Here is a 27,276-nt window from a genome sequence, read left to right as displayed (position 1 = left end):
GCATAGAAACCTGTGGGTCTAATGTAGAGGTCCTTCGATTTGCAGCTCGTGGGCCAAGTCCAAACTGTGAAGGATTTCAGTCCAGCCTTTGTAAAGAAAATATAATGGGTCCACAATCTTTCACTGATTTAGCATGTAGGCCCATAAAGGCCTTAGACTTCCGTAGTCTATCAGCCAACCCTGAACATTGTTTAAACTAGTTATTGTGATCAAGTACTCTGACAGTTAACCGGTTTATGAAAACCAATGTGTGCATCTCCCCGCCCCCTTTCTCTACCCCTCTGTATTTTTTTGCCGCAGATTCCCATGCATGTATCATTTCTTTTACTGTTAGCTTTTGTGTTTTTCCTTTCTTTTCTTGGGTAATCGAAACAAGAAAGTTAACTATTTTGTTGATCAAATGGCTTATTTCATAATTAAGAAGTTATATTGTGCTCTGTGACTTAGTCAAGAAAACACTTTTATTTTGTATAAAAATGAACATTTCACAATCACATCAAACTCCACATGCCTATCCTACGTGACCTCTTGCAGTTGCTACAAGGGATATGAATATTGTAATTTTTAAAGAGCTATAAGCATGATGCCTGTATCAGCAACTACTTTCTTTGCGGGTTTAATAGTTTCCTTCTCTTTGTCGTTCAAACTGAATAGCCAAGTTCTATTCGTTCATCAAGTACTCTAGTTTGTAGAAATTTGTACAAAGATATGTCATGTGTGTCCTTTGAGTTAAAAGAAAGCACTTTCATTTTTTCTGTAAAGAATCAATTTCACAGTAGCCAGAAATTCTGCTTTCTTTTTCCCAATGACCTCTTGTGGTTACCATGACGATTATGAATGTTAAAGTATTTAAGCTCAATGGTTTTATTGTAAAAATATATACAAATGAAAGAATGGTTTATATTATAAGCAAAAGGGACTTTACCTTAGGTTTTAGTCACTTATATTAGACTGGCAAGAAATATCTTCTTGAATATACATCAGGAAAGTAACACATGAAACTATCATGTCATTCAATGGCAAAACTGTATATGCTGCAGGCAAATATTAATGTTCGTCCGAGACGACCAAACTTCTTTTTGGACAATTTAAAAACCAATTAGCTTTATAGGTCGTCCAGTTGTTTACATCAAATTCTGATTGCATTGAGACTTAAATACTCCTTATTTAGATTAATGATTAACTCTGGTTCACATACATACACACATACATACTGCACTCCAGTGTACATGTTACATAGATCTCACTTATATACTTCCTGGTAGGTACAATTTTCTCCTGCTGCTACTCATTTTGTACAATACATTACAATAACACATATATAGCACATTATAAATAACACATCAGTCTTGTGGAATCATATGAATATTTAATATGCTGTGCAGCTACTGTATAGTTTACTGCAAAGTAGGGACGTGTTTTAAATGCCTTGCCTAGTGATTTATATGAGATACAGTTTAATATATTCATCGATTCCATCAGTCATATCCTTCTCAATCATTTGTAACAAGCATCTTCCTGTCTCTTCTCGGATGAAACTAACCTACACTTAGTATTAACATTGTATGCACAACAGTGCTATATTCAAGCACTCAGATAAAGGCCGTGGCATTAGAAGCAAACCTAGTATCTGAGAGGTCGTGGGGTCGATCCCTAGCCGGCCAAAGTATTGTGGGTTTTCATCCATGAGAAAACCACTGTTATCTCATCTCAAATCATCTGCTCAATTGTAAAAGTTTTAAAAACGGACTAAAACTATTAATTCGATAGCCACCTAACATGAAGTATAAGTTACAAAGTCATTCAGCTTCTCCCACATTCACACGTGGCTGTTTTGCATTGCAAAAAATAACTGAATGTTTACTCCTTACTACACTTTAACTTGAACTATCCCAGGTGTAAAAGTACAGACTTAACTTGTTGCCAATTTCATAGAGCCCGCATTAATACCTTTCTCACCAGATTCAGTTTACTTATTAAATTGCAAATGTTCCCTGCCTTATAATAGTTAAAATATTTTTTTTTTCATTGTATTTGTTCTTTTTGTAAAGGGGGTAGTGTCCATGTTTATAAGTTACTGTACTTCAAGCTTCTTGTGGGCACTCCTCAGTCTCTTTCTCTGCATCATTATCATATCCTGTGTATTATTATGTGGTTTATTTCAAAACATGACTGAAAATAAAGTTTTCCGAATGAAATGAATGAATGGAATTTTATAAAAATTGTTATTTAATAATAACATTTTCAATAAATATTAATACTTTTTCAAAATAAAAGTTGTTCCTTTTGTCCTAATGGGGAAACACCTGCATCAGAATTGAGGGATCATTGTTAATGAGCGGTCACTGACATGGTTAGGGTGAAGGAATGCATACTGCCACCAGAAGGAGGTTCAGGTTGGTGGGGCCAGACACTGGCAGATCCTGGGGTAGTCACTTGGGAAGGGCAAAATGATTTGTAACTGATCACCTGTGTCTTGGGTGAGGGGTATAATGAGAGCGAGTGATCTTTCCCTCCCCCCCCACCCCTATCCCACCTTCTTGAGTGTACTTATTCTCAAACTGGTGCTATATTTTGGGAATTTGGAAGTGTAGTTTATGTGTTAATATGTTAATTTTCCAGTTTTTAGGTTCGTCTGCCTGCTACATATGTGTGTAAACTGGGTAGCAAGGAAGCTTTAAGAAGAAACTATGCTTCTCAAATTAGTGGTGGGGCATGTGTATCTCACCCGTTCAAGTGCCAATGTTGAATAATATTTTTCAGAATACCAATCTGTTAGTCTTGGGGTGGTTCGGTTTGGTTTATGATCTATCTCCACAAATGGAAGACAGTTTGTGACAATAAATTTGTGCGCTTGTCTCTTTTTGGAAAATAAAAAAATAGTATATATGTCATTTTCCTCCATGAAAGTTAAAGTTAAGCCATCTCCTTAACATGTAATGACAGATCTACAGCAGTTTGCTTACTGCAAATTAATGCACATTTCAATTTATTAATTAATTAATTAATTAATTAATTAATTAATTTATTAATTTATTTATTTAGTGACCTCACGATCCGTTTGGATGGACAAGAAATCAAAGCTCATCGCTTTGTCCTGGCAGCTCGCAGCCAGTACTGGGGAGTTACGGATCTTCAGGATGTACAGTCCCTGGACTTTTCAGGTGAGGCAAAGATTGCAATAATAACTGAAGTCGACAGAAATATTTCCCTCTCTCACTCTCTATCTCCACTTCTTGCTCTCTGTCCAAAAAGCTTTTGTCTTCTGTGATTCAGATTGGGAAGACATTTTCATGGAATTTCTACATGTATGAAGTTTTCCTCCAGTAGTAAAAATTTGGTGTTTCAGCAATTTGATGGCAGTTAGTATTTAAAGTGAAAAGCTATTTTCCATAAAATATTAGTCAATAATACTTTCCTCCTTAGAGTCCTAATGAATAAGTGTATACTTGGCTGAACAGTATCAAAGAAACCTAAATTTTTGGCACTGTTATTGAGCTTTCTGGCCATTGCTTTTTTTTGGCAGGTTGTATTTCATGTGCTATTAGTGTATTGATTGCCCAATAATTATAGCAGCAACACTAATTTACCTTTGAGTTATCAGATCAGGTTTTCTACTTTCCAGAGACCACCTAATGGAACCATGCCTAAGTGTATTCTGTTTAATAATGAACACTCATGTAGGGTCTTTAAGATTTTATTCAAGGGTTGGCGCTATTTGATTATGATTTAAGAGCTGCTACAGTTCAGCCATAGTTCAACAAACTGAAAAGGTGGTACCAGACACTTTCTGAGTCCTAATTTTCACTTAAATTGTGCAATCGTCATTGGCCCCATTTACCCTCGTCAGAACTGTGAATGTTAAATATCCATCCTTTTGTTCCATTTTTGCCTAGCAACAGTTCAGCCTGTGGGAACATTTTCTCACTGTACTTTGTTAATATTTACTTTGCATGCTGGGACAGAAATTTAGTGAGCTGTTTATTCTTTCATATTGTTTTTTTTTAATGCTACAGTATGTCATGACACTGTGCTGTAATTAATGTATGTCATTAATCAGTATTTATACAAGCCAGTAAAGTTTCTGGAAACCATGGGAACGGGTGTGTCGTGTTGTCATAGGCAGTCTTCTTTTAATCCAATACTAGACTCTCACACGGGACAGAAAGTTTGCTTCTTCAACCATGTATTGATTTTGAATATGTGTGAAACAAGGCCTTGCTGTTAATTGTCTACTAAAAGAAAAAAATGTGTTTTTTTTATAATTTTTTTTTTAACAGTTTTACAAGCAGTATATCAATAGAATAACCCTGGGAATCGGTGGGCGTAAAAATTCTCACAGTTTACTCTATCATTCAGTGTGCATTGTTTAAGCTTCTGGATATGCAAGAAGTTAAAGCAGTAACATTTAAGTTATCTATAGATGAGAATATTTGATGAATATCGATAAGATATAAGCAGCTTATAAATGAGTCATGACTCGTATCGCTAAATTTCTAATGAAACGTGTCAAAAGTCGGGAAAGATAGGCACCTGTATGAACTCCAATTGATCACCTTTATGCCAGGTCACCTTGCGTCTAATTCCCACGGCATTTATCCGAAATGTTTGACCATAGCACTGTTACGGATCTTACAATATATGGCTTCACAACTATAGGGCTAGCGCGAGGTAGATCTACCAAATAAATATGATGCTGACTAGACACGCAATTACTCCTAATAAGTAAGGCAATACAAATATGAATGTAGTATCCACCCTGTCCTATAACCACTCTCTTAATGAGATAAACACAGGGTGAACATGCCCTGAGTAACTGCAATGTCGAAGGCAAAAGATATGTATTTAGTAATATGTTGTCAGTATCTTAACTGTCTGAGGAGAAGAGAGTGAGTGGCCACATGTGTGTCCCTTATATACCAGCTTAGGTACTTTCAATGGTAACCTAACTATAGCATGTGTATAGAAACTATACAAAGTGCTACTGATGAAAAATTCCATTGATGCAATCTGGATTACTCTAGCCAGGGGCTTATTAGAGGGGGGGGGGTAAGTAAATTAACAAAGTTGACCAGTATAATATGGTCAATACACTACTACTGTACGTGAGTTCAATCCAAGAAGAGACAGGAAGGAATATGCTCATGGTTATTACTACATGTGGGTAGTTCACCGATAGGGGTTGGGATTCGTACTAAGTAAAATGGAAAGATTTCAAAACAGAACTTGTGCTAGAATACCGTATATATGCAGTCAAAACATATATAATAATAATAATAATAATATTAATAATAATAATAAATAAATACCATATATTCAAGTGCTGTTATCATGAAATAAAACATACTCAAGAGCACTGTACAAAAGAACCAATACCTGGAAAATAAAATTACCAAACTTAAGAAAACCTAACAGTAGTAACAATAGCAACAAAAGTAAAAAATGATATAAGACAGGGTTATAAACCACAATAAAGAACAAAGTCAACATCTTCAAAGAACAGTGCAGTGGAATCTTTCTTGCCAGGAAACAAAGTGTTTACTCGAAGGAATAAAACTACAGAGTCTACAGTGCAAAGAATTATGAGAAATGTAATATTATATAGTTGAAATGAAGATGGTATTGAAAGTGAACATGGCATTATTTCATAAATGACCTGACTTACAGTAACACTATATTAGGAGAAATTAAATGCATGACCTCACAATCTTGGTATGACACTCCTGCAGTGGGTGTACACCGACAAGGTGGACTTCACTAGCAACGATGACTTTATCTTAAGAGTCGATGTGTTTCATTTATGCATTCATAGGTATACCTCACAATGTGGGTATGACACTCCTTCAGTGGGTGTACACCGACAAGGTGGACTTCACTAGCAACGATGACTTTATCTTAAGAGTCGATGTGTTTCATTTATGCATTCATAGGTATACCTCACAATGTGGGTATGACACTCCTGCAGTGGGTGTACACCGACAAGGTGAACCTCACCAGCAACGATGACTTTATCTTAAGAGTCGATGTGTTTCATTTATTCAATCATAGGTATACCTCACAATGTGGGTATGACACTCCTTCAGTGGGTGTACACCGACAAGGTGGACTTCACTAGCAACGATGACTTTATCTTAAGAGTCGATGTGTTTCATTTATGCATTCATAGGTATACCTCACAATGTGGGTATGACACTCCTTCAGTGGGTGTACACCGACAAGGTGGACTTCACTAGCAACGATGACTTTATCTTAAGAGTCGATGTGTTTCATTTATGCATTCATAGGTATACCTCACAATGTGGGTATGACACTCCTTCAGTGGGTGTACACCGACAAGGTGGACTTCACTAGCAACGATGACTTTATCTTAAGAGTCGATGTGTTTCATTTATGCATTCATAGGTATACCTCACAATGTGGGTATGACACTCCTGCAGTGGGTGTACACCGACAAGGTGAACCTCACCAGCAACGATGACTTTATCTTAAGAGTCGATGTGTTTCATTTATTCAATCATAGGTATACCTCACAATGTGGGTATGACACTCCTGCAGTGGGTGTACACCGACAAGGTGGACCTCACCAGCAACGATGACTTTATCTTAGAGTTACTGAGGGCAGCCTGCAAGTTCAAGTTAGAAGTGCTACAGACAAGGTAAATATTGTATGTTAATATGTAACAGGGAAAAATGTAGTGTTCAAACTTTGTGTAGCAGTTTGGATGATTCTGAATTTGCCTAATATAAAATACTGTGTTTCCTATGTAAAAAAAATCTGCTATACATCTTTGCACTTGAAATGCAACTTGCCCATTTTGCATAGCTTTTTGAAATGCGATAGCAGAAAATTATTATTATTATATATATATATATATATATATAAATTTTGATTTTTGCAGCCAAACCTCTACTCAGAGTTTCATGCTTACTAGCAATCGTCAGGAGGTGTACTAAAAAGCTATCTCTCTTTCATCTTAGTCTTGACTTTATTTTGGTTGGTGTCTGCAGCTTGCGAGGATTTCAGACCTTTTGTTCAGGAGATTAGGGCTAGAATGATCCAACCAAAACACCCCCATATATATATATATATATATATATATATATATATATAATATATATATATATATATATATATATATATATATGCATACATATATATCTTGCTCTGCAGGCAAAGGTCAATTAGGTAATGTTACGAGACACAAATGTCACTGCCCTGTGTTATGTTATATCAATGTGGAGGGATTAACTGGTTTACTTTCCTTGTTTGGAAACTACAGAGCAGAATGTAAAATTATCAATAGATGCATAGTTTTATGTGTTGGAGCTGTGATTGAAACTTCAAGACTTGTTTCCTTGTAAGTCTTATAAAACGTCCAAAGGTTGATTGTGACAATCTCCAGTGTTTCTAACAGAGGGCGCTCGCATATCTGTCCTGATGTGTGTAATCTGCACTGTTTACATGTTTATATATATCTCTGAATCAAATGGAACACAAGCTTGTGAAAGTATTCACAAGCTGAAAACAGGCTTTCAATAATAAAACTTGTGTACATACTGTATATGCAGGGTGAATGACTTAGTTCAAGGTGTCAGTGTACACTTTGGCCAAACAAAAATGGTGCTTAATGCATGATTAGTTTGACTGAAAGGTTATTACAATCATGTTTCAAAAGATCTCGTTTTCTAGGAGTGGGAACGAAATTGTACACCTGCCACTAGTGATCAACTCACGGTACCATTATGATATACAGTCAAACACTGTGGCATGTCAAGTTTTGCAAAACTAGCTAGGACCTATATGACAGTCCCCACCCCCCCCACCCCCTGTTGATTTTGGTTATGGTGGGAGAGCCCCATTGGTACAATGGAGTTATAATTCATTTTAATTTCCTTTTCAGCAATCTGCCCTGAAAAGCTGTCTATTTGGTGATGGACTTTCTTACCTGTCCCCTCATACCTACCACACTCTCATACATGTGTCATTTGTCTGCACTTGTGTATTCAAATGCTATAATTTTCCGTCCATTCTCTCAGATACTGGAATACAGACCACTTCCATTACTGAGTAAACCTTTGCAGTCCATCTTTTCAAACTTGTATATAATTTAGTAGCAACTCCTACTGAACGTTTGGAATATTTAATATCAATTAAGAGGTGGATAACTTCCTATTTGAAAGCAGACAATATTTTTCTTTGTCTGCCCAAAGTCTTGAACAAAGAATCCCTCAAACGACAGCTTTCTATCCCAAGGAAGCAAATATCTGAGCTAATATTGCCTCTCTCTCTCCCAATTGATTACATTCCGACCTTTAATTCGTTTCCAGATGTGAGGAAGCTCTCATTGGGTCCGTCAATGTCAGAAATTGCATCACATACTACCAGACAGCCGAGGAAATCAATGCTGCCAAGTTGAAGTCATACTGTTCAGAGATTATCACAACTTACTGGGTATGCTGAAATTTACATATTCATGCGTTGTGGTTAAGGCAGTGAACTTTGGATCAAAGGATTACAGGTTCAAGCCCTGGCCAGATCATTGCGTTGTGACCTTGGGCAAGGCACTTTATCTCCATTGCCTCTCTTCACTCAGGTGTATAAATGGGGACTTGCAAGGTGACTTGTGTTGCGTGCGCCGGTTTGTGGCTGCACCCAATGGGAAGTCCCCCAGTGGACACGTGACTGTGGTGCACTGTGGTGCCCCAGGAGAGATTATTTGAATTGTGCACACTTTAGTGTGTAGGTGTGACAAGTTACCAATGACCAAGGTTAAGTACAGCACGGCGAGACTTTATTGTAAGTTGCGCTATATAAGAACTGTTAATTATTATTATTATTATTATGCGACAGAGTCTGCAAGAATTAGTGAAGAACTGGCATATTTCCCAGGAAATGATTTTATCCATTACTGCACAGTAAAATCATATGCGAAAATTCATAAGTCAATTTGTACACAAATGCCTAAGATATATAGCTGTGTTTCTTTTACTGCAAAGAAACTTAAAGTAGATATATCTGATGAGAAAACAAATCCATCAAGTTAAAAATAAAACATGTAGACACTAAATTCTTCGCTGAGTTTTACACATTTTCCAACCAGTCTTTGGCACAAGAGCAGCTCTACTAGGATCAAAGCCACAGACCTTTCTAAAAACTTTTATAAACATCGACAATATTTCTATAGGTATTAAAAAGTAGTTTGTTGCAAAAAAGTTTTGAATATTGTCATAATATGTTTTAATCAAGAAAATTACCGATATATTAACTTCACCAATTTGGTTAATATCTTTTCTTTAGGATGATTTCACAATCGATGACTTTGTGGGAATGTCTGCCCCTCTTCTTTACAAGATGTTCAAATCCAAGACAGCCTATCCTCTTCACGCAGCCATACGCAATAAACGGGAAGACATCGTCTTCCTCTACCTGATGGAATTCGACTCACAGGTTTGCCTTCATTTTATGGATTTCCGCCTTATCTCTTCTTCTATAGTCGTCTTTCATCTCATATGTATTTCAGCCTGACTTTTCCAGGCTTTTCTTATCTCTAAGTATATTTTGGAGATCGAATCTACCATTTTTCCTTCTTAAATTTTTTTTTAAATGATTTTCATCTTTCAAAATTGTAAAAAGAGTTCCGAAAAGGCTTCTCCCTATTAAATTTGCTGTCCCCAGAGGTCAAAGGAGAGAGGCAAAGGTGGTGGGATGGGGTGTGGTGGGGGTTGGAGAAAAAGCCATGAAGAAAGTTCCAAATAGTTCTCAGGATACAGATACCTAGCCTCTCTCTCTCTGTACTGGTATATAACATTACTGTTCTGTCCTTGTTAAATTGTTATGTTATATTGTAGCGGGTATTTTCGTTACACATGTCAGTGCAATACTGCTTTGTAACGCTCCATCTGCCCTCGTTCAGGAAACAGCCAATAACGGGCCTTTTTCCTTCCCCATATCCTGTTTCAAAGTTTTGCTTTATGTATATATATATATTTCCCTGCCAGATTCAATTGTCTAGGACTTTTGCCCCCCTCTGAAATGTTTGTCTAATCACTTGTGAATTAGTTACAGCATGTTTCATATGAAGGTCAATGGTGGTAGGGTGTCTATGTTGTACAGTGCATTATGACCGGCTAACATTAGAAAGAAAGATAACTTCGGGTTGTTGTTCGGTGGCTAGCTAACTTTCCTTTCGTCTTTTTCCTTTTGCACTTTGTGTACGATTAATTAAATTAAGTCATACTAGTTACAGTTACAGAACGATCTTTCAACTTTATTTTAAAAAAAAATTGTTGATCAATTGATAATATTATAATATTCAATAAAACAGAGGGAATTATACCAAAGCTTGTATCAAAAATTTGAAAAAAGGGGGGATTTTTTAACCTTAAAAATATTCCTAAATGTGTATGTGAAAGTATGAAAATATATTCTTAAACTGCAGTGAGAAACTGACATGAGAAAATCAAGTCAAAGTAAAAAGAAAATATGAATCAATTTTAACTTTTCCATTTCGTGTCGTTTTTGTATCTGGCAACCAAACTATAAGTACCATCAAGATTGCTGATTCCTTTAAACCAAGCTTTTTCTTCAAAGTTTGAAGTTGTAGGCTCTTGATGATTATGACCTCAACATCATCAAAAATAGTCATAGCAAATGAGTTACGGGAAAGAACAGTTTTTGAAGTTACAGAAACCCAGATAGTCACAGAAATTTACGCTGAAAAATATCTCGAATGCGCCACTTTTACTCAATTTACATCTGTCACAAATCTCTCCATAAATTTTTTTTGTCTTCTGAGAGTAAGCTCGGTAAGAAACGTGACTTTTTTTGGGGGAATGAATCACATTTCAGTCACCCTCTCTTTTTCATTTTGTCTGGCAGTTACCGGCCAAACTGAACGAGATGGACACAAGGGATGACCTGCCCCTCGATCTGGCACTGTCCACTAAACAGCAGAGTGTGGCCGAAGAGTTGGTCAAGCATAAAGTGGATGTAGACAGGCCGGACAAGAACGGCTGGTGTCTTCTTCACAAGGCCATTAAAAGAGGCAAGTGAAAGCTAATGTAGTAGCCAAGAGATCATTTAAGCAATGGGTGGAATGTCCATAAACTTTCCCTGAGATCGACAGCTGCATGGCGTTATTCCAGTCAAAAACAGGGAAGGTTTCAATTCAATAAAATCATTCCCTGGAAACTTTCCGGTGATCTTGTGTTGAAGGATCACTGGGCTTGTAGTGGTGTGTTTGATTGGACCATGTGCACTACAACATATGAGATTAGGCCTAAGTCCTGGTTTAAAAGTGTCTTTTAGCACTTGCCTAAATCCTGGTGAGATGCCCTTTTTTGTTGTTGACATTTTTAAATAAATCTGTTTGAGATTCACAGGCAGAGAATAATTTGTCTGTTATCACATTAGCAAAATGCTATGCTAAATGGTCGAACTGGTACACAAATGCAAATATGTTATTGCAGTTTCTAATACACCAAAGCGGGGGTACTTATTTTCAGTACTTTATGACAAAATAAATTCATAAACCTGAAAACTGATACAAAAAACATGATGAACACTATATGACTCACTGACAAGGATATCCATATTGTTTGGCTCTGAAGTCAAAGACTAGAACAGGAGATGAATTTAAGTTCAAATTTGGATCATCCACGACTCCAGAACTCTTTTGTTGAAACCTTAAACTAAACTATGAAAGATATCAACATCGGACATCACCCTTTATAGCCTCAAAGTCATCAAGCTTCTGTAAAGTTACTTGTTGATATTATTAATAGTTTCACCATGCGTGCCCTATGATTCATCCAATCTGCACTGTGCAACCTTGATTCTGGTTTCCCCAGTCACCACAACCACCCCTCCTTCTCTCCCTCCCCCACCGCCCCCCCTTGAAAGTCATAAAGCTGTTGTTAGATGTTGAAATCTAGATTTGTCATTGTTGTCAATCTTATTGCTCATGAGCTATGATTTATCCACTGTGCAATGCACACCATTGATTCTGGTATCCACCTGCCGCCACCACCTCTTCCCTTCCCCACCCCCATTCCTCCCTCCTCCTTCAAAGTCATCAATCTCCTGTGAGAGACTTGTTGAAATCTGAATTTGTCACTGCTAACAGTCTCACTGCACATGACCTGTTATTTATCCATTGTGCAATGTGCACCCTTTATTCTGCCTCTCCCTCCCCTCCCCCCCCCCCTCCATACTCACCAAAGCTCCTTGCCCAACATTCCAGCCCTTTACATTCTTACAGAAGATAAACGGTAATTACCTCTATGAAACAAGTCGTCTAGATTTTTATCACAGAAAGAAGGCAAACAAATTAAACAGTTTGACATATTTTCTTGTTGTTCACGTTCCATCAGGAGATGAGTTTGCGTCCCTCTTCCTCATAAATCACGGGGCCACCATAAACGCCGCAACTCACCAGGAGATGCAAACACCCCTTCACATGACCGCCGGTTTCAGCGCAAATTCAGACAGTCATAATGTCGTGCAAAACATGGTCATTGTCACTGAGTTGCTGCTTCAGAAAGGTGCCAACACAGGCCAACAGGACTTCGAGGGAAAGTAAGTTTGTTATCTTTCTTTCTGGATATTTATTTCAATATATTTGTTTCTGCATTTAATTACTTACTCGGTATAGGAAGAGAGTTTTTTTTTGGCTCGAAATTGCTTGTCTTGACTCAAGCATAAATCGCACAGGAGGTTTTTAAATGTTAATCTATTGAGATAAAGAGAAACTTTTCGTTCTCAAGAAAGTACATTTTCATCATATCAGTAAATGGAGGTCTGACCTAGTTCCTCCAGAAAAGATATTTGGTGGAATAAATGTGTGATCTATTTATTTAGTAGTTAAACAGATGTTAGGGAGGGGCGGGGTGGCAAGCAGCTGGGTTTGATATGTTTAAAGGCCATTGGTTTTAAATTCCTGTGAGTGTTGGTTGTATTTTAAGACCACTTTAAGTCATCAAGTACCTCCCTCACCCGTTAGCATCTTACGCTAGTCACTTTAAAGTGGCTAGATTACAAATGTCATTGAAAAGTGACACAATGAATGACTTATTCATCTTGTGTAAAAGTAAGTTGGCCTGACGTTTCGATCCTAGCAGGAGCTTCTTCAAAGGCTAAATGACAAGTAACAGTAACAGAAGCAACAAAAACACGCACAGAATACAGACAGGTTAATGAGCATAGTGTACACAAAGAGATAGATGTAAGGGGATTAGTAGACAAGGGATGGAGAGAAGAAAGAAAGAAACCAGCAGGGGAAGAGGAGAGGTAGGAGATAAACAGTGGAGGGACAAAGAGAGGATTAAGGGAAGGGGGGTAAGGAATAAACTAGAGAAGGGCAAAGACAGAAAGGTGTGGAGATCATTATTCATCTTGATGTTTTCTATTTCTGTCTTATCTTTCCAGTACGGTACTTCATTGTGCAGTCCGCAGTCGAAACCAAGATGTTTTCAACCTTCTTTTGACACAGTCAAGGTGAGACTAATTTGCATATAGCTCCCTCAAATGATAACACTGCCACCAAGAGGGCATCCAAAACTATCATTCTGTAAAAGTAGTGTTTGTTTAAATATTATTAGTTTAAGGATTAGTTTTAAGGATTCTTTTGATTTTGATGTCTTTATTCCACCAGGCTGTTTTCCTGTTATCATGTATTAGTCATTTGTTTATCTTCCCCCATTGAGCATAGAGCATCCCATTTATTTACGGGGATGTTCCCAGGATTTACTGAGTGCCGGGTATACTGATCGATTTTTGAAGGTGCTCAGATGCCAAATGCTGGCACTTGTGTAGCTTCTTAAGCACATACACAAGTACTAGTTTTGCTAACAATTTACATTTTACAATTTTTGTTTTAGTGAAATATATTACGTAACCTAGTAAAAGTTATTAGTTTGTTTTCAAAGAGATTTTACAAGAGACCGATTGAGAGCCGTAAGTACTTTTTCTCGCATGCGTAACTGATGCATTATTAGTCTGTATGACTTTGGCATAGGCTAGGCCCAAACTTATGTTGAATATATTGTTAGGAATGTCGGAATTTGAGATTAAAAGAGTGCTGGGCGGGATTCACGATTTTTTAAGACAGGCTGGGCGGTATATTTTTAGTGCTGGGCGGGGCCGCCCAGTGCCGCTCAGCGTGGGCACATCCCTGTATTTATCTAACTATCAATCAATATCATTTACTGTAAAAGAGCGATATTTCAGTTCTAGTTTTAGGACTACCATGTCCTTTTGAGTCTGATATTAATATATCTCAAGTCTGTTCTTATGTCACCATGTCAGTGCAGTATATTCTTTTTCCACAGTCTACCTTCTTTTTTTTAACTTTGGAAAAGAGCGAAGAATTTTTTTGGCTAGAACAGAATTCGAACCAGTGACCCACTGGTTCAGATTTCATTTCTAGGCAACAAATTTATATTTTTGTTCTCCAACTAGTTTATCATTTCCCAGTCACTTTTCTTTTGTTGATGTCATTTTATATTTACTTCAAAACCCTCTCTTTAATACCCATCTCTTCTCAAGTTCAGCACTTCATTGTATTGTATTTGCAAGATAAAACCCCTCTTGGCCCCCAAACCCATCTGCGACTATAAACTGCTTTATCATTTCTCATTGCTCAACATTTTCATCATTATCTATGCAACCAAACCCTTTCATACACCAATTGTTTTCCCCGTTTTCAGCTTGAATTTGGATATTCAGAACTCTGTGGGTGATTCCGCTCTCTGGATTGCTCTGGATAACTCCCTGCCAAGTACGAGTTACGATAGCGAAGGAATGCCTGCCAAGCTCATTGCAAAAGGAGCAAGCCCAGACTCTGTACATCCAAGAACAGGTAAAGATATCAATCAAAGAAAGAACTAGTACTTCTAAAATCTTAGCATGGAAAATAATTAAATTTTGATTTGTTCTGCTGCCCTTAATAAGGTTAATAATGACATTTCGCTCGATTTTAGAATCTCAATGTCGATCTTGATTTTTTTTTCCAACAGGCGACACCTTACTCCACAGATGTTGTAGGGCAGAAAACGAAGCTGCCGCTCTCTTCTTAGCCAATCAGGGTGCTTCTTTCAGTCTTCCAAACAACAAGGTACAATATTTTCCCTCCCTTTTTTTTTCATGTGTATTCAATCATGTATAAAGACTTTAAGTTTTTAAAGTAGTTTACTGTTTGATCACTGATTGCTAGGAATTTTACAGAATCCATCAAGAGTTAGATTTAACTGACATTAATAGTATTTGCTTTTTTTTTTTTTTTTTTTTTTACTGTTGATCAGACTAAGACCACATCCTCCTACATTTTGTTACCAAGTGGAATCTCATTTTATTAAGATGTTAATGCTTCCATTCAGTTTTCTTCAAATTTCAAAATTGTTATCAGCCAGAGGTACTGTTCAACATTTTTGACGGTTTCTTCGTGTTTTATAAATAAAGCTTAACTTGTCAATCCAACAAAATGCACTGTTGCAATCTTTAATAATCATCAAAAATACAAAGCTGTAACACACAAAAAACTGCTAAAGGATCGAATGGCAAGTGAAGAATGTGAGTACGGTGTTTAGCAGATTTGGAACCAGTGGCTTTAGGAGTTTCGTTGCTTTCCTCAATTTGATCATGAAAGAGAGGCCTAAATTTGAAACTGGAGAGTATTCTCTAAATTATTATTGAGTGGATGGCTTTATCTCTATGCAGCATCAGAAAGTCTCTTCCGTTAAAAATTATTCGTGCAGTTGCATTTTGGGGGACTGTCTTGCCTTTCAAAAGTATCCGTGCAGTTGCATTGTGGGGGACCGTCTTGCCGTTCAAATGTATCCATGCAGTTGCATTGTGGGGGACCATCTTGTCATTATGAACTCTACCCATTAGGAGTTTTGTGCACAACCTGTGAAAGCTACATTTTGCCATTTTTTTTATTTTTTTTATTTTCCCCCTTGAGAGATGGGTTATTTTTTTCCATTTATTTTTTCATCTATTCCAAAGGGAGAAACTGCCCTTCATGTGTCCTCTAGTAAAGGGCAAGAACAAGTGGTTAGGCTCCTGCTGGGGAAAGGAGCAAATCCAAACGCACAAACACTAGAAGATATCAGTGCTACTATGGATGCCTTGAGGGTCCACGACGGAACAGAAGATATTTTGATGAATGCATCGAGGCAGACCCCTCTCCACATCGCCATCGCCAACAGACACAAGGATGTGGTGACAGCTTTTATGGAACACAGAGGTAAGGGGTCAAAGGTCAAATGCCACAGGTTACAGATCAGGTAAAATAAAGGAATGCAGGATTTTATGAACAAGAGTTTAGTCAGGTATTACAAGAAACTTTGTTTGCTAATTGTTTGGTAATATTTTTAAATTTGTCATTTTTTCCTGGATGGTGAATGTTGCCTTGGCCTGTTTTGCCTGACAGGGAATGACCAGATGCAAGGTTGGTTATTACAACCGGTCAAAGAAATACTTCCCACTGTTTGGTAATTTCATCATCTCGAGTTGATAATTCCCCAACATCTTGATATGTTAATTTCTGTAAGGTCAGTTGATGTGATTTGAAATGTCTTAAAACATGATAATCAGGAACATCTGAGTTGATAATCTGGACAGATGAAACAAGATGAAAAATCTGAAGTCTACCAGTTGCATTCAGTAAAGGTGATAGCTTTGATATGTTAATTGTTGTAAGAGAATTTTAGAAAATTTGCAACAGATTTCAGTTAGAAAATGCAAATTTACAATGAGGGGTGACATGAGCATTACAACAGATAAAATTCATGGTATTTCAGCTCTGGACAGCTCTATGTTTAGAGCATACTTTGTCCAGTTGTTAAGTCGCTTAGCTTCCTAAGAAAACTAAGCTTCCTCAAACAGTTGCAATTTAATATCTCGGCAAGTTTCCTATTCAGCTCTCTTGTTTATTATTTTCGCATAATTTGTCATTTTACTCCAAACTTTCCACCAGGAAATGCTATGTTGAGTATGGACGGTCTCCAAATCATTCCAAACTTCACACTGGCTGACAGCAACGACCAGACCGTCCTGGCTCTGGCTTTGTGGACCGGCATGCATGACCTGGCGTCAAAGTTATTGAACGGCGGTGCGGACATTAATCACATGACCAAAGATGGTATGACCCTCCTGCATATAGCAATCAACAAACAGGATGCAGATAGCGCCATCTTTCTCTTGGAACATCAGGCGGACATAAACATTCGGTGAGTTTCTAGCAGAATAATGGAGTAGCACTGGATGGGTTTACCAAACTACTGAAGGTATACAGGGAGTAGCATTGGATGGGTTTAACAAACTACAGAAGGTATACAGGGAGTAGCATTGGATGGGTTTACAAACTACTGAAGGTATACAGGGAGTAGCATTGGATGGGTTTAACAAACTACTGAAGGTATACAGGGAGTAGCATTGGATGGATTAACAAACTACAGAAGGTATACAGGTAGTAGCATTGGATGGGTTTACAAACTACAGGTGTACAGGGAGTAGCATTGGATGGGAAACTACAGAAGGTATACAGGGAGTAGCTTTCAATGGGTTTAATAAACTACTGAAGGTATACAGGGAGTAGCATTGGATGGGTTTAACAAACTACTAAAGGTATACAGGGAGTATCATTGGATGGGTTTAACAAACTACTGAAGGTATACAGGGAGTAGCATTGGATGGATTAACAAGCTACAGAAGGTATACAGGGAGTAGCATTGGATGGGTTTACAAACTACAGGTGTACAGGGAGTAGCATCGGATGGGAAACTACTGAAGGTATACAGGGAGTAGCTTTCGATGGGTTTAATAAACTACTGAAGGTATACAGGGAGTAGCATTGGATGGGAAACTACTGAAGGTATACAGGGAGTAGCTTTCGATGGGTTTAATAAACTACTGAAGGTATACAGGGAGTAGCATTGGATGGGAAACTACTGAAGGTATACAGGGAGTAGCTTTCGATGCGTTTAATAAACTACTGAAGGTATACAGGGAGTAGCATTGGATGGGTTTAATAAACTACTGAAGGTATACAGGGAGTAGCATTGGATGGGTTTAACAAACTACAGAAGGTATACAGGGAGTAGCATTGGATGAGTTTAACAAACTATTGAAGGTATACAGGGAGTAGCATTGGAACGGGTTTAACAAACTATAGGTGTACAGGGAGTAGCTGCATTGGATGAGTTTAACAAACTACAGAAGGTATACAGTGAGTAGCATTGGATGGGTTTAACAAACTACAGAAGGTATACAGGGAGTAGCATTGGAACGGGTTTAACAAACTACAGAAGGTATACAGGGAGTCGCATTGGAACAGGTTTAACAAACTACTGAAGGTATACAGGAGTAGCATTGGATGGGTTTAATAAACTACTGAAGGTATACAGGGAGTAGCATTGGATGAGTTTAACAAACTATTGAAGGTATACAGGGAGAAACGTATGTGAATATAAGCCATTGTGAAAAATTACGTGAGTTTATAATTGTGAAACATGAAGGTGAATTAGAAATGAGGAAGCAAAAAGTGAGTAATATGAAACTAGGTGAGTTACAGAATTGTGAAATATTATATGAATGAAAGCATTATGAAGCGTTGGTTGGTTTATGAAGCATTATTTATGAAACATATGAATGACACAGCATTGTGAAGATTAAGTGAGTTTATAGGGAATTGTGGAACGTTTTAAGATGAAAGACAGGATTATGAAGTGTTAGGTAAGCTATTGACATGTGATACTATAAGTTAAGTCAAATAATTGTGTCAAAAAATGGTGAAATAAGGCATCCTGAATATCAGATATTAGAACTGTGAAAAATTTACTTGTGTTTGCCAGATATGAATCATAATTCAACATTGGTTTAGAAAATCAGCATTTATATCGGCTTACATGATGATGATTTCAGCTAATATTGCAAAGTTCATGGGTGATATCATTGTCAAAATCAAATTGAAATTTTAACTGGCTTAATCTCTGAGCAAAACAGGATGTTTTCAAAGTGTCGCCAAAAATGCAAACAGTCGTGAACTTGCAGGTTACAACTTTGTTTTCCATTTGTGAGGTTTGAACGTGTGCCAGAGTACCCTCATAGATGGAGGAATGTGTAATATAACCACTGCTGTAACTGGTACATTCTGGGAGCCAAAATTCTGGGAGCCAAATCATAGTACCCCTGGTGCAAGGCATAAAATCTTCCTGCATTTCCTTCTAGAGGACAGTGGGGCTGAAAGTATGTGTGATCTAGCAACCCTTATGGAAGACAGAAATGACTGGAAATCTCGATGCCAGGTTATTATCCGGGCAACTTCTCCTACCCCTCATGATGATAATGGTCGACCGAGGTCGAACTGATGATGATGACATTGTTGGTTGTAACCTTCTCCTTCTTCTTGTCATTTCCATGTGGATTTACAGAGGAATATTAAAAGAAGTTTGTCTTATTTTGTAACAAAAGTTATTATTACCCTTTGAGTCCTTTCCCTTATCCTTCAGAACACGAAATGGAGACAGCCCCCTCCAGCTGGCCATAGAGAAACGTCTACCGGTCGTGGTCGATGCTCTATGCGTGAGAGGAGCTGACATGAACCAGGCCGATCAGAACGGAAATCTGCCTCTCTGGAGGGCTCTGGAGAGTGAGCAGGAAGATGTGGCATCCATATTGGTAAGAGGATGTATTTACTGACAGGATCTCATCACCATGGTTACCTGCACAATGTCATAACAATTTTGTTGCATATTTCCGTTAACAAGTTGCTACAGCAGGGCAGAAAGATCTTTTTCTTTTAGAATTCTTTGAGCAGATATTGCTTTATGGAGAAAAACTATTATAAACTGAAATAAATGTGAAGGTTTGGACAACCATTTAAAGATGTCATTGAACAGGGATCAGAATGGTAAAATGAAACATAAATGTGGTCCAGTGCTGGAGTCCTGTGATTTTATGTCATAGTGGTTGTTTATTGCTATATGTATATTTGTTATTGATTGCATCGGTTGTCATTGTGTATGGGCCAGAAAGAACCCAGAGGTCGGGAAAATATTCTGAAATGAATGTATTATGGGATTTTAGCCACTTCAGGTGGACTCTCTGCTGTATCTGTGTGTGTATGTATTGGTATATGTATGGGTGGTTTACTTAAGTAAATCCCAAGGGAATGGAAACCCTGAAACCCTATCCATGTGATGATCATGGATGAAACATCCGCATATATCAAGCCATCCTTTTTCCATGACTGTTGAGACTTCTACGAGGCAGACGTTAATTGCTGCACCCATTGCTGCTCCCGAGAATGCCATTTTAATAATGTTCTTGTCCTACGAGGGCATGCGTGTACAAATGTCCCCATCACCGTCTTAAGTACATTCATTATCACTGTGTTCCTAAACCAGTGATGGGCCAGAAATTCCAAATCCATGAGCGGCTAGGCTCACAAAACACTGCACAGCGACGATTATGAATGGGTCGAGAGAATCTGGTTCCTGGTGGGATTTAAGACCGACCTGTTGCAGATGGAAAATCTATCCACTGCACCATGCCTTCACCCTATCACACATCTCTCTATTGTTTTATTACTCAGGTCAGGCACGGCTGCGATGTGAATGGCTGGTCGTCGATCGGTCCCGGCGGCTGTGAGCAGACCCTCCTTCACAAAGCCATAGACGAAAACAAGGAACCCGTGGCCTGTTTCCTCATTAGAAGGTAATATTTTCCCTGGCTCCAAATAGCCAGATAAATTCGGACAGGCATAGGACTGTTCTTGGTACATATCTTCGCATCCCTAAGATAAAAAAAGCCCTGGCGTGAACTTCAACGTCTGCCACACATCTTTAAAGAATGCAACATAGTAATGCAGAGAATACTATGGCCGGTTCTGTGAAGAAGCAACTTTATATGTTTGAAAGACTGAACCGAATCACCAGTAACAAACAAATGAAAGCAATTAAAGCTTAATAAAGTGCCATCTTTTTCTCTCTTTTTTCAATTTTGTCTGTCTGTCTGATTTTTGTTTGTTTTTTCGTCATACCTTTCTGAAGTGTGACCTTTATTGATCAGAAAAATTTAATTATAGATCAGAATCATTTTCTAAATTTTTCTATTATTTTCTACATTTGACTTAATGTAACAATTTTGGAGTCATACCAATTTGCAGTCTGCCCAAATCCCAAGCAATTACTTAATCTATCTTTGAAAGTAATAGCTTACTTTTGTATCATATTCTCTTATTTTCACCTTTGTGTTCAAGGTTGCTACATCTTAAATCTCTATTTGATGTTTTTTTTTTAACCAGATATTCTAAACTGATCAAGTATGCTCTTACCATTGACTCTATATCCTCAGTAATCTCTTCTCCATTACCTCAATAACCTTTATACCATCATGTGCTCTAAGCTTGACCAATTCTATTGCAGTATGTGTGATGTAAACAGCCCCAGAAGGCCGGGCCCAAACGGTGAAGGGGACAGAGATGCCTTAGATGGCCAGGGGCCCCTTCACATCGCCAGCCAGTGGGGCCAGGAACATATAGTGCAGTGCCTTGTGGAACATCAAGCTGATATTAATGCTAGGGTAAGCACCAATCCCAGACTCCCCGGCTCTTACAATCCTTTTGTGTGAGAGCGTGGTGGCCAATTGGCTAAGGCGTCGGACTCGTGATGCAAGGATTGCTGGTTCGATTTCTGCCTAGTTCATTACGTTGTGTCCTTGGGCAAGATGCTTTATCTCACTTGCTGCTCTCCACCCAGGGGTTAAATGGGTACCTGTGAGGTAACTTGTCATTGGGCTCAGTATATAACTGCTGCCGAGGGATTGTCTCTGGGACAGGTTATCGTTGACCAGGGGTAATATAACGTCTGTAAAGCACTTTGGGACCTATCGCTGGTATAAAGCGCTATATAAAAAGGAAATATATATATATAAATATATTTTGTTTTGGCCACTACTGTCTGACAATTTTGAACAGAATATTATTGTCCATACTTGTGAAAGTTTTTACCAAGTACTAAATTTTGAGTATAAATGGTGTAGCTATTTGTACCTATTTTTTTTATCTTTTGTTAAATATATTTAAAAGTCAAATTTAAAATGGTATAAAGTGTCTCAGTTATTCTTTAGAAGCAAAGTTTATGATAATGTTGGTACCAGTCTACTTTACAAATTGTAGAAACTTTGTTAAAAGCAAGAACAGAACACCTGAAGATGACAGTTCTCTTTCTTATGAATTAATTGGTGCTACCGAGAATCTCGCTAGAATTGGTGCTACGGGGACATTCATGGTCTCCGCGCTGAACTTGTTTTTCATCCTTTTAACTGATGCGCTTTTCTTGCCAAACGGGGAATTGCCTCAAAACCTAAACAATTGCATCTAAATGAAATTAAAAAAATGTTTACCTCTGTTTTTCTTCTTTCTCCATTGTCCTCCTTAAATATGAATAATTAATTGATCTTACTAGGATAACGAGATGCAAACGCCTCTTCATATCGCCATCACCAACCAACATCCGATCATCATCAGCTTATTAATGTCCCATCCTCATGTGGACCTCACTCTGAGAGACAAGAATGGACTCACACCATTTGCCGTCGCCATGATGAACAAGAACAATAAAGCAGCACAGAGTATACTGGACAGAGAACCAAGAGCTGCAGAGCAGGTATAAAAGAATACTGCTCCCTTGTTTTATTATTAGTGTGTGTGTGTGTGTATCCTGTCCGAGGACTTGAACAAAAGAATTCCAGGTCCTTAGATGTGATTTCTAAAGAAATTTCTAAAGAAATCACCATGTCCTCGAAAGAATTCTACTGTAATGGGGTATTAAGGTTAGGGTATGTGGATTTGAACAATGGAAAAACACTGGGGTCCTCGGTCTGAATGTAAAATACACCTGTGTGTGTGTGCGCGTGCACTTGTTTTGTATTGACTGAGGACTTGAACAAAGGAATTCCACATTAACAGATGTCATTTCAAAAGAATCCCCATGTCTTCAGAAGAATTCTATTGCTATGGGGTATTGTTAAGGTTTGGGGACATGGATTTGAACAATGGAAAATATAATGGTGTCCTCAGTCTGCATGTAAAACACACCTGTGTGTGTGTTCTTTGAGTTTTTGTTATACATTATTTACGTTCTGTTTGATTCTACTCTGCTACTCAGTTTTAATTAAAGGTGATATTTCAATGGGAGAAGTTGATTGCTATAAAAGTTTTGCTGTAAATTTGTTACACCAATATGTGAAAAATACATCATTTTGGCATGCTATATAAGTAAGTTAGAAATGTTGCAAAGTTTGATATATTTGCCCCAGCAGTGTGAGTGACATTGTCATGAAAATTGAATTAGAGCTGTCCTTGTCTTTGCTCATAATGTGAGGGGGAGGGGGGGGGCAAGGGATAGTATTTGCATCAGCCAGTGTTAACAGTTTGAATTATAGAACAAAGACAACTACGGCAAAACAGTAAAAATGGCTTGAATGTTTCTGTGTTTGTTTCTCAGTTGGACAACAAGGGTAGGAATTTCCTCCATATAGCTGTTCAGAAGTCGGACATGGAGAGTATATGGTTTCTGTTGCAAGTGAATGCTAACGTTAATTCCAGAATACAAGATTCAACCAAGTACACACCTTTACATTTAGCAGTCCAAGCAGGCTCCGAAATCACGGTCAGGAATCTGGTAAGTATAACAGTTGCACATCCTATCATTCATAATATATTTGAATATTTTTCTGCCTGTATTTAATAAACAATTATTTTCTTTAGTTTTGGCATCTTAATTTTCATTGCTTGTTTTCAAACATGAAAGTAATGATTTCTGATATCCAGTACTCAAACTACTAAATTTCCTGTAAGAAGGTCGTTCGGTAACTTTTAATTCAAATTAGTTCTTTTGTTTGCACTCAAGTAATAGTCAATTGTCGACTAGTTATATTTATAATTTTTTTTCCTTGTATATCTGTTTTGTGTACCAACATTTTCACAATATATTTTTATCCCACTCAATTTTCATGTATAGTCATTTAATTTTTTTTGTACACCGAAACATTGATTTTTTTATCTCTTTTTGCAACAAAAAATAAGAGAGAACTACAAAATTGTCATCAACTGCAACTCCTTTAAAAATAAAACAGTTATTTTTCTTCACTTAACCTCAGTGACTGTTTACAAACTTCAAGACAAATATTGTAATCAAACCATCATTTAATTTGATATTTGTCATCGTCACAGCTGCTGGCCGGAGCCAGCGTAACGGACATGGATGTTCGAAAGAGAACCGCTCTTCATATGGCAGCAGAAGGAGACCATTCTACCATTGCTAGTGTGCTGATAGAGAACGGGGTGGACTTCAACGCACGAGATGATAACAATTGTAATGGTAAGCCATTCCTGGTATATGTTAACCTCTTGATTGAAGAGCTCCCTCTATTAATGTGAAAATGACTAAATGAAAATAAACATTGTTTGAATAATTGGTAATGTTGTCTCCACACAAAGGAGTTACAACTGTGCATTGTTCTCAGCAGTTGTGGTTTTTGCTTGTACTTCAGTTTTACCAATGAGAGACAAAAAAAAATGTTAACAAGCTGCTCATATAGTGGGAAAATCATGTGGAAAATCCTGTGTAGGTCAAAGTTTAAGTCGGAGGACCTGATGTTTCATTTTATTTAATATGTTTGTACTCATCAGTTGTTGGAAGACTTGTACTCAGTAGCCATATTGTTTACTTGTACTCAGTAGCCGTATTATTTACTTGTACTCAGTAGCCGTATTGTTTACTTGTACTCAGTAGCCATATTGTTTACTTGTACTCAGTAGCCGTATTATTTACTTGTACTCAGTAGCCGTATTGTTTACTTGTACTCAGTAGCCGTATTGTTTACTTGTACTCAGTAGCCGTATTATTTACTTGTACTCAGTAGCCGTATTGTTTACTTGTACTCAGTAGCCGTATTGTTTACTTGTACTCAGTAGCCGTATTGTTTACTTGTACTCAGTAGCCGTATTGTTTACTTGTACTCAGTAGCCGTATTGTTTACTTGTACTCAGTAGCCGTATTGTTTACTTGTACTCAGTAGCCGTATTGTTTACTTGTACTCAGTAGCCGTATTGTTTACTTGTACTCAGTAGCCGTATTGTTTACTTGTACTCAGTAGCCGTATTGTTTACTTGTACTCAGTAGCCGTATTGTTTACTTGTACTCAGTAGCCGTATTGTTTACTTGTACTCAGTAGCCGTATTGTTTACTTGTACTCAGTAGCCGTATTGTTTACTTGTACTCAGTAGCCGTATTGTTTACTTGTACTCAGTAGCCGTATTGTTTACTTGTACTCAGTAGCCGTATTGTTTACTTGTACTCAGTAGCCGTATTGTTTACTTGTACTCAGTAGCCGTATTGTTTACTTGTACTCAGTAGCAGTATTGTTTACTTGTACTCAGTAGCCGTATTGTTTACTTGTACTCAGTAGCCGTATTGTTTACTTGTACTCAGTAGTCGTATTGTTTACTTGTACGCAGTAGCCGTATTGTTTACTTGTACTCAGTAGTCGTATTGTTTACTTGGACTCAACAGTTGTATTGATTCCTTTTATGGCAGTTGGTTTTGATCACACATTCCCAGTAGTTTTATTGACTGCTTGTACTTTGCAGTTTTATTCATTGCCTGTATTCAGGTATAAACCCAAATGTGATATTATTTGCGTAGAGATTAATGAAGAGATGTTTGCCTTTCTGACAACTGCCTTTATAAATGACTTGTCAAAACTTCAATAACTTTCACTTTTCTGTGATATTAACATTTTGTTGCTTTTGCTCCAGCGCTTCATGTTGCAGTGTGTAACGGAAACCTCGCGTGTGTCCGAACTCTACTCTCAGAATGCGCAATAGATGCAGTGGCGATGAATGGCAGGTAAGCACAAAGTATTTGGAAATAATTATGAATTCCTTTGATTTCTTAGCTCTCATGAAATAAATCAATAAAATTTCTTACATGCAACTGGCTTGCATTTCTCTGTTTCCACTTTCAGCCTCTGTACTAACTGTAAAACAACCATTAGCATGAAGCGTTTTGCTTTCATAGCTGCCGCATTGAATTTTGTAACCATGGGAACAATGAAAGAGAAAAGATCCACTTTGGTGGTTGAAAATTTATTTCACAATTACAATTCAGATTTGTTTCTTTTCCCTCATAAGGCTGATGCAAGAGATTTAGATATTATTAAAAGATGGATGTTTTGTATAATATTAAGCGTCATTTTTTTATACTTTCAGGGGACAGACTCCTATGCATAACCTGGGTCAGTTCAAGAATGACAATGGAGCAGCCATCTTTGAGGTATTTCTGGAGTGTATCCCTGGTTACCCAATCAACAAACAGGATATTAATGGAAATACCAGTGAGTTTTGTTCATTGTTGTTGCTGCTGTAGTTGTTCTGTTATATTTTGTCCTTTTACATTGCATTTGACGATTGGGGTGTAACCTGGCATCGTTATGAATCAAAGTATTATCAAAGTTAGGCAACTATTGAAGGATATATATTCGAAAAGGATATGCGTTTCCATCGACAGAAGCATGCATTTCCCTTCGCATATCCTTGGTGAGAGAAGAACATTTCATACGGATATTTGAGAGCGAAGATACATATAATTGGTTGTCTGGACATGCCATGTAATCAAACATGATGGTTAATTTGATACCTCTCAATATATGTACAAAGTAAGAGGGCCTGACATTTTGATCCTAGCATAAGGTGACCAGACGTCCCCGATTTTCGGGGACAGTCCCTGATTACAGTGTGCTGTCCCTGATGAACAAGTGTCCCCGAAAATGTCCCCGATTCGTCAAAATGTTCAGGAATTTCGAAAATATCCCGCATTATAAGTAAAATAATTGTAAAAACAAAATTTAGTCAAGTGTGCAGTCTCAGAACGGAACTACCAGTATTTCAGGTGGGCCAATGTAAAGTGGAATATGCTAGATCGATCTAGCCTAGCACTCTTTCGTAAAGTAAGTAAATTTCATCTAAGAAAAAGCTACATTTTTTAAAATAAAATTGATTTTAAAAGTGCCTCTAAGTATCACCATTTTACATCTAAGCACCTTAGGCACTTGAAAATTTTCCCCCTCCCCCATATCAGTTACACAATAAATGTCCCTGATTCCAGTCAGGCAAATATGGCCACCTTATCCTAGCAGGATCTTCAGAGGCTATTGTGTTATATAACTGTTCAGATGCTAACCATTTAGCCTCTGCAGAAGATCCTGTAGAT

General features: G+C 37.7%; 1 protein-coding gene across 2 annotated transcripts in view; it reads left to right on the top strand.

The window, feature by feature from the left end:
• Window positions 1-27,276, top strand: part of LOC139981607 (rabankyrin-5-like) — a 45,086-nt gene that overhangs the window by 4,234 nt on the left and 13,576 nt on the right. The window contains exons 3-22 of one of the 2 annotated variants that reach the window (XM_071994122.1): window positions 3,046-3,164; window positions 6,285-6,337; window positions 6,574-6,656; window positions 8,329-8,452; window positions 9,299-9,448; window positions 10,880-11,045; window positions 12,373-12,577; window positions 13,427-13,495; window positions 14,707-14,858; window positions 15,016-15,113; window positions 16,004-16,244; window positions 16,977-17,229; window positions 19,510-19,678; window positions 20,595-20,716; window positions 21,427-21,583; window positions 22,468-22,668; window positions 23,509-23,685; window positions 24,237-24,384; window positions 25,824-25,914; window positions 26,277-26,401. In XM_071994122.1, the coding sequence (XP_071850223.1) occupies window positions 3,046-3,164; window positions 6,285-6,337; window positions 6,574-6,656; window positions 8,329-8,452; window positions 9,299-9,448; window positions 10,880-11,045; window positions 12,373-12,577; window positions 13,427-13,495; window positions 14,707-14,858; window positions 15,016-15,113; window positions 16,004-16,244; window positions 16,977-17,229; window positions 19,510-19,678; window positions 20,595-20,716; window positions 21,427-21,583; window positions 22,468-22,668; window positions 23,509-23,685; window positions 24,237-24,384; window positions 25,824-25,914; window positions 26,277-26,401 (2,903 nt within the window). Of the gene's footprint in view, window positions 1-3,045; window positions 3,165-6,284; window positions 6,338-6,520; window positions 6,657-8,328; window positions 8,453-9,298; window positions 9,449-10,879; window positions 11,046-12,372; window positions 12,578-13,426; window positions 13,496-14,706; window positions 14,859-15,015; window positions 15,114-16,003; window positions 16,245-16,976; window positions 17,230-19,509; window positions 19,679-20,594; window positions 20,717-21,426; window positions 21,584-22,467; window positions 22,669-23,508; window positions 23,686-24,236; window positions 24,385-25,823; window positions 25,915-26,276; window positions 26,402-27,276 lie in introns of both variants that reach the window. The other variant, XM_071994121.1, reaches the window with a different exon arrangement.

Source organism: Apostichopus japonicus, chromosome 15 (genome assembly GCF_037975245.1).
Source record: "Apostichopus japonicus isolate 1M-3 chromosome 15, ASM3797524v1, whole genome shotgun sequence".
Classification (NCBI taxonomy): Eukaryota; Metazoa; Echinodermata; class Holothuroidea; order Aspidochirotida; family Stichopodidae; genus Apostichopus; species Apostichopus japonicus.
This window is presented reverse-complemented; position numbering and strand designations above follow the sequence as displayed.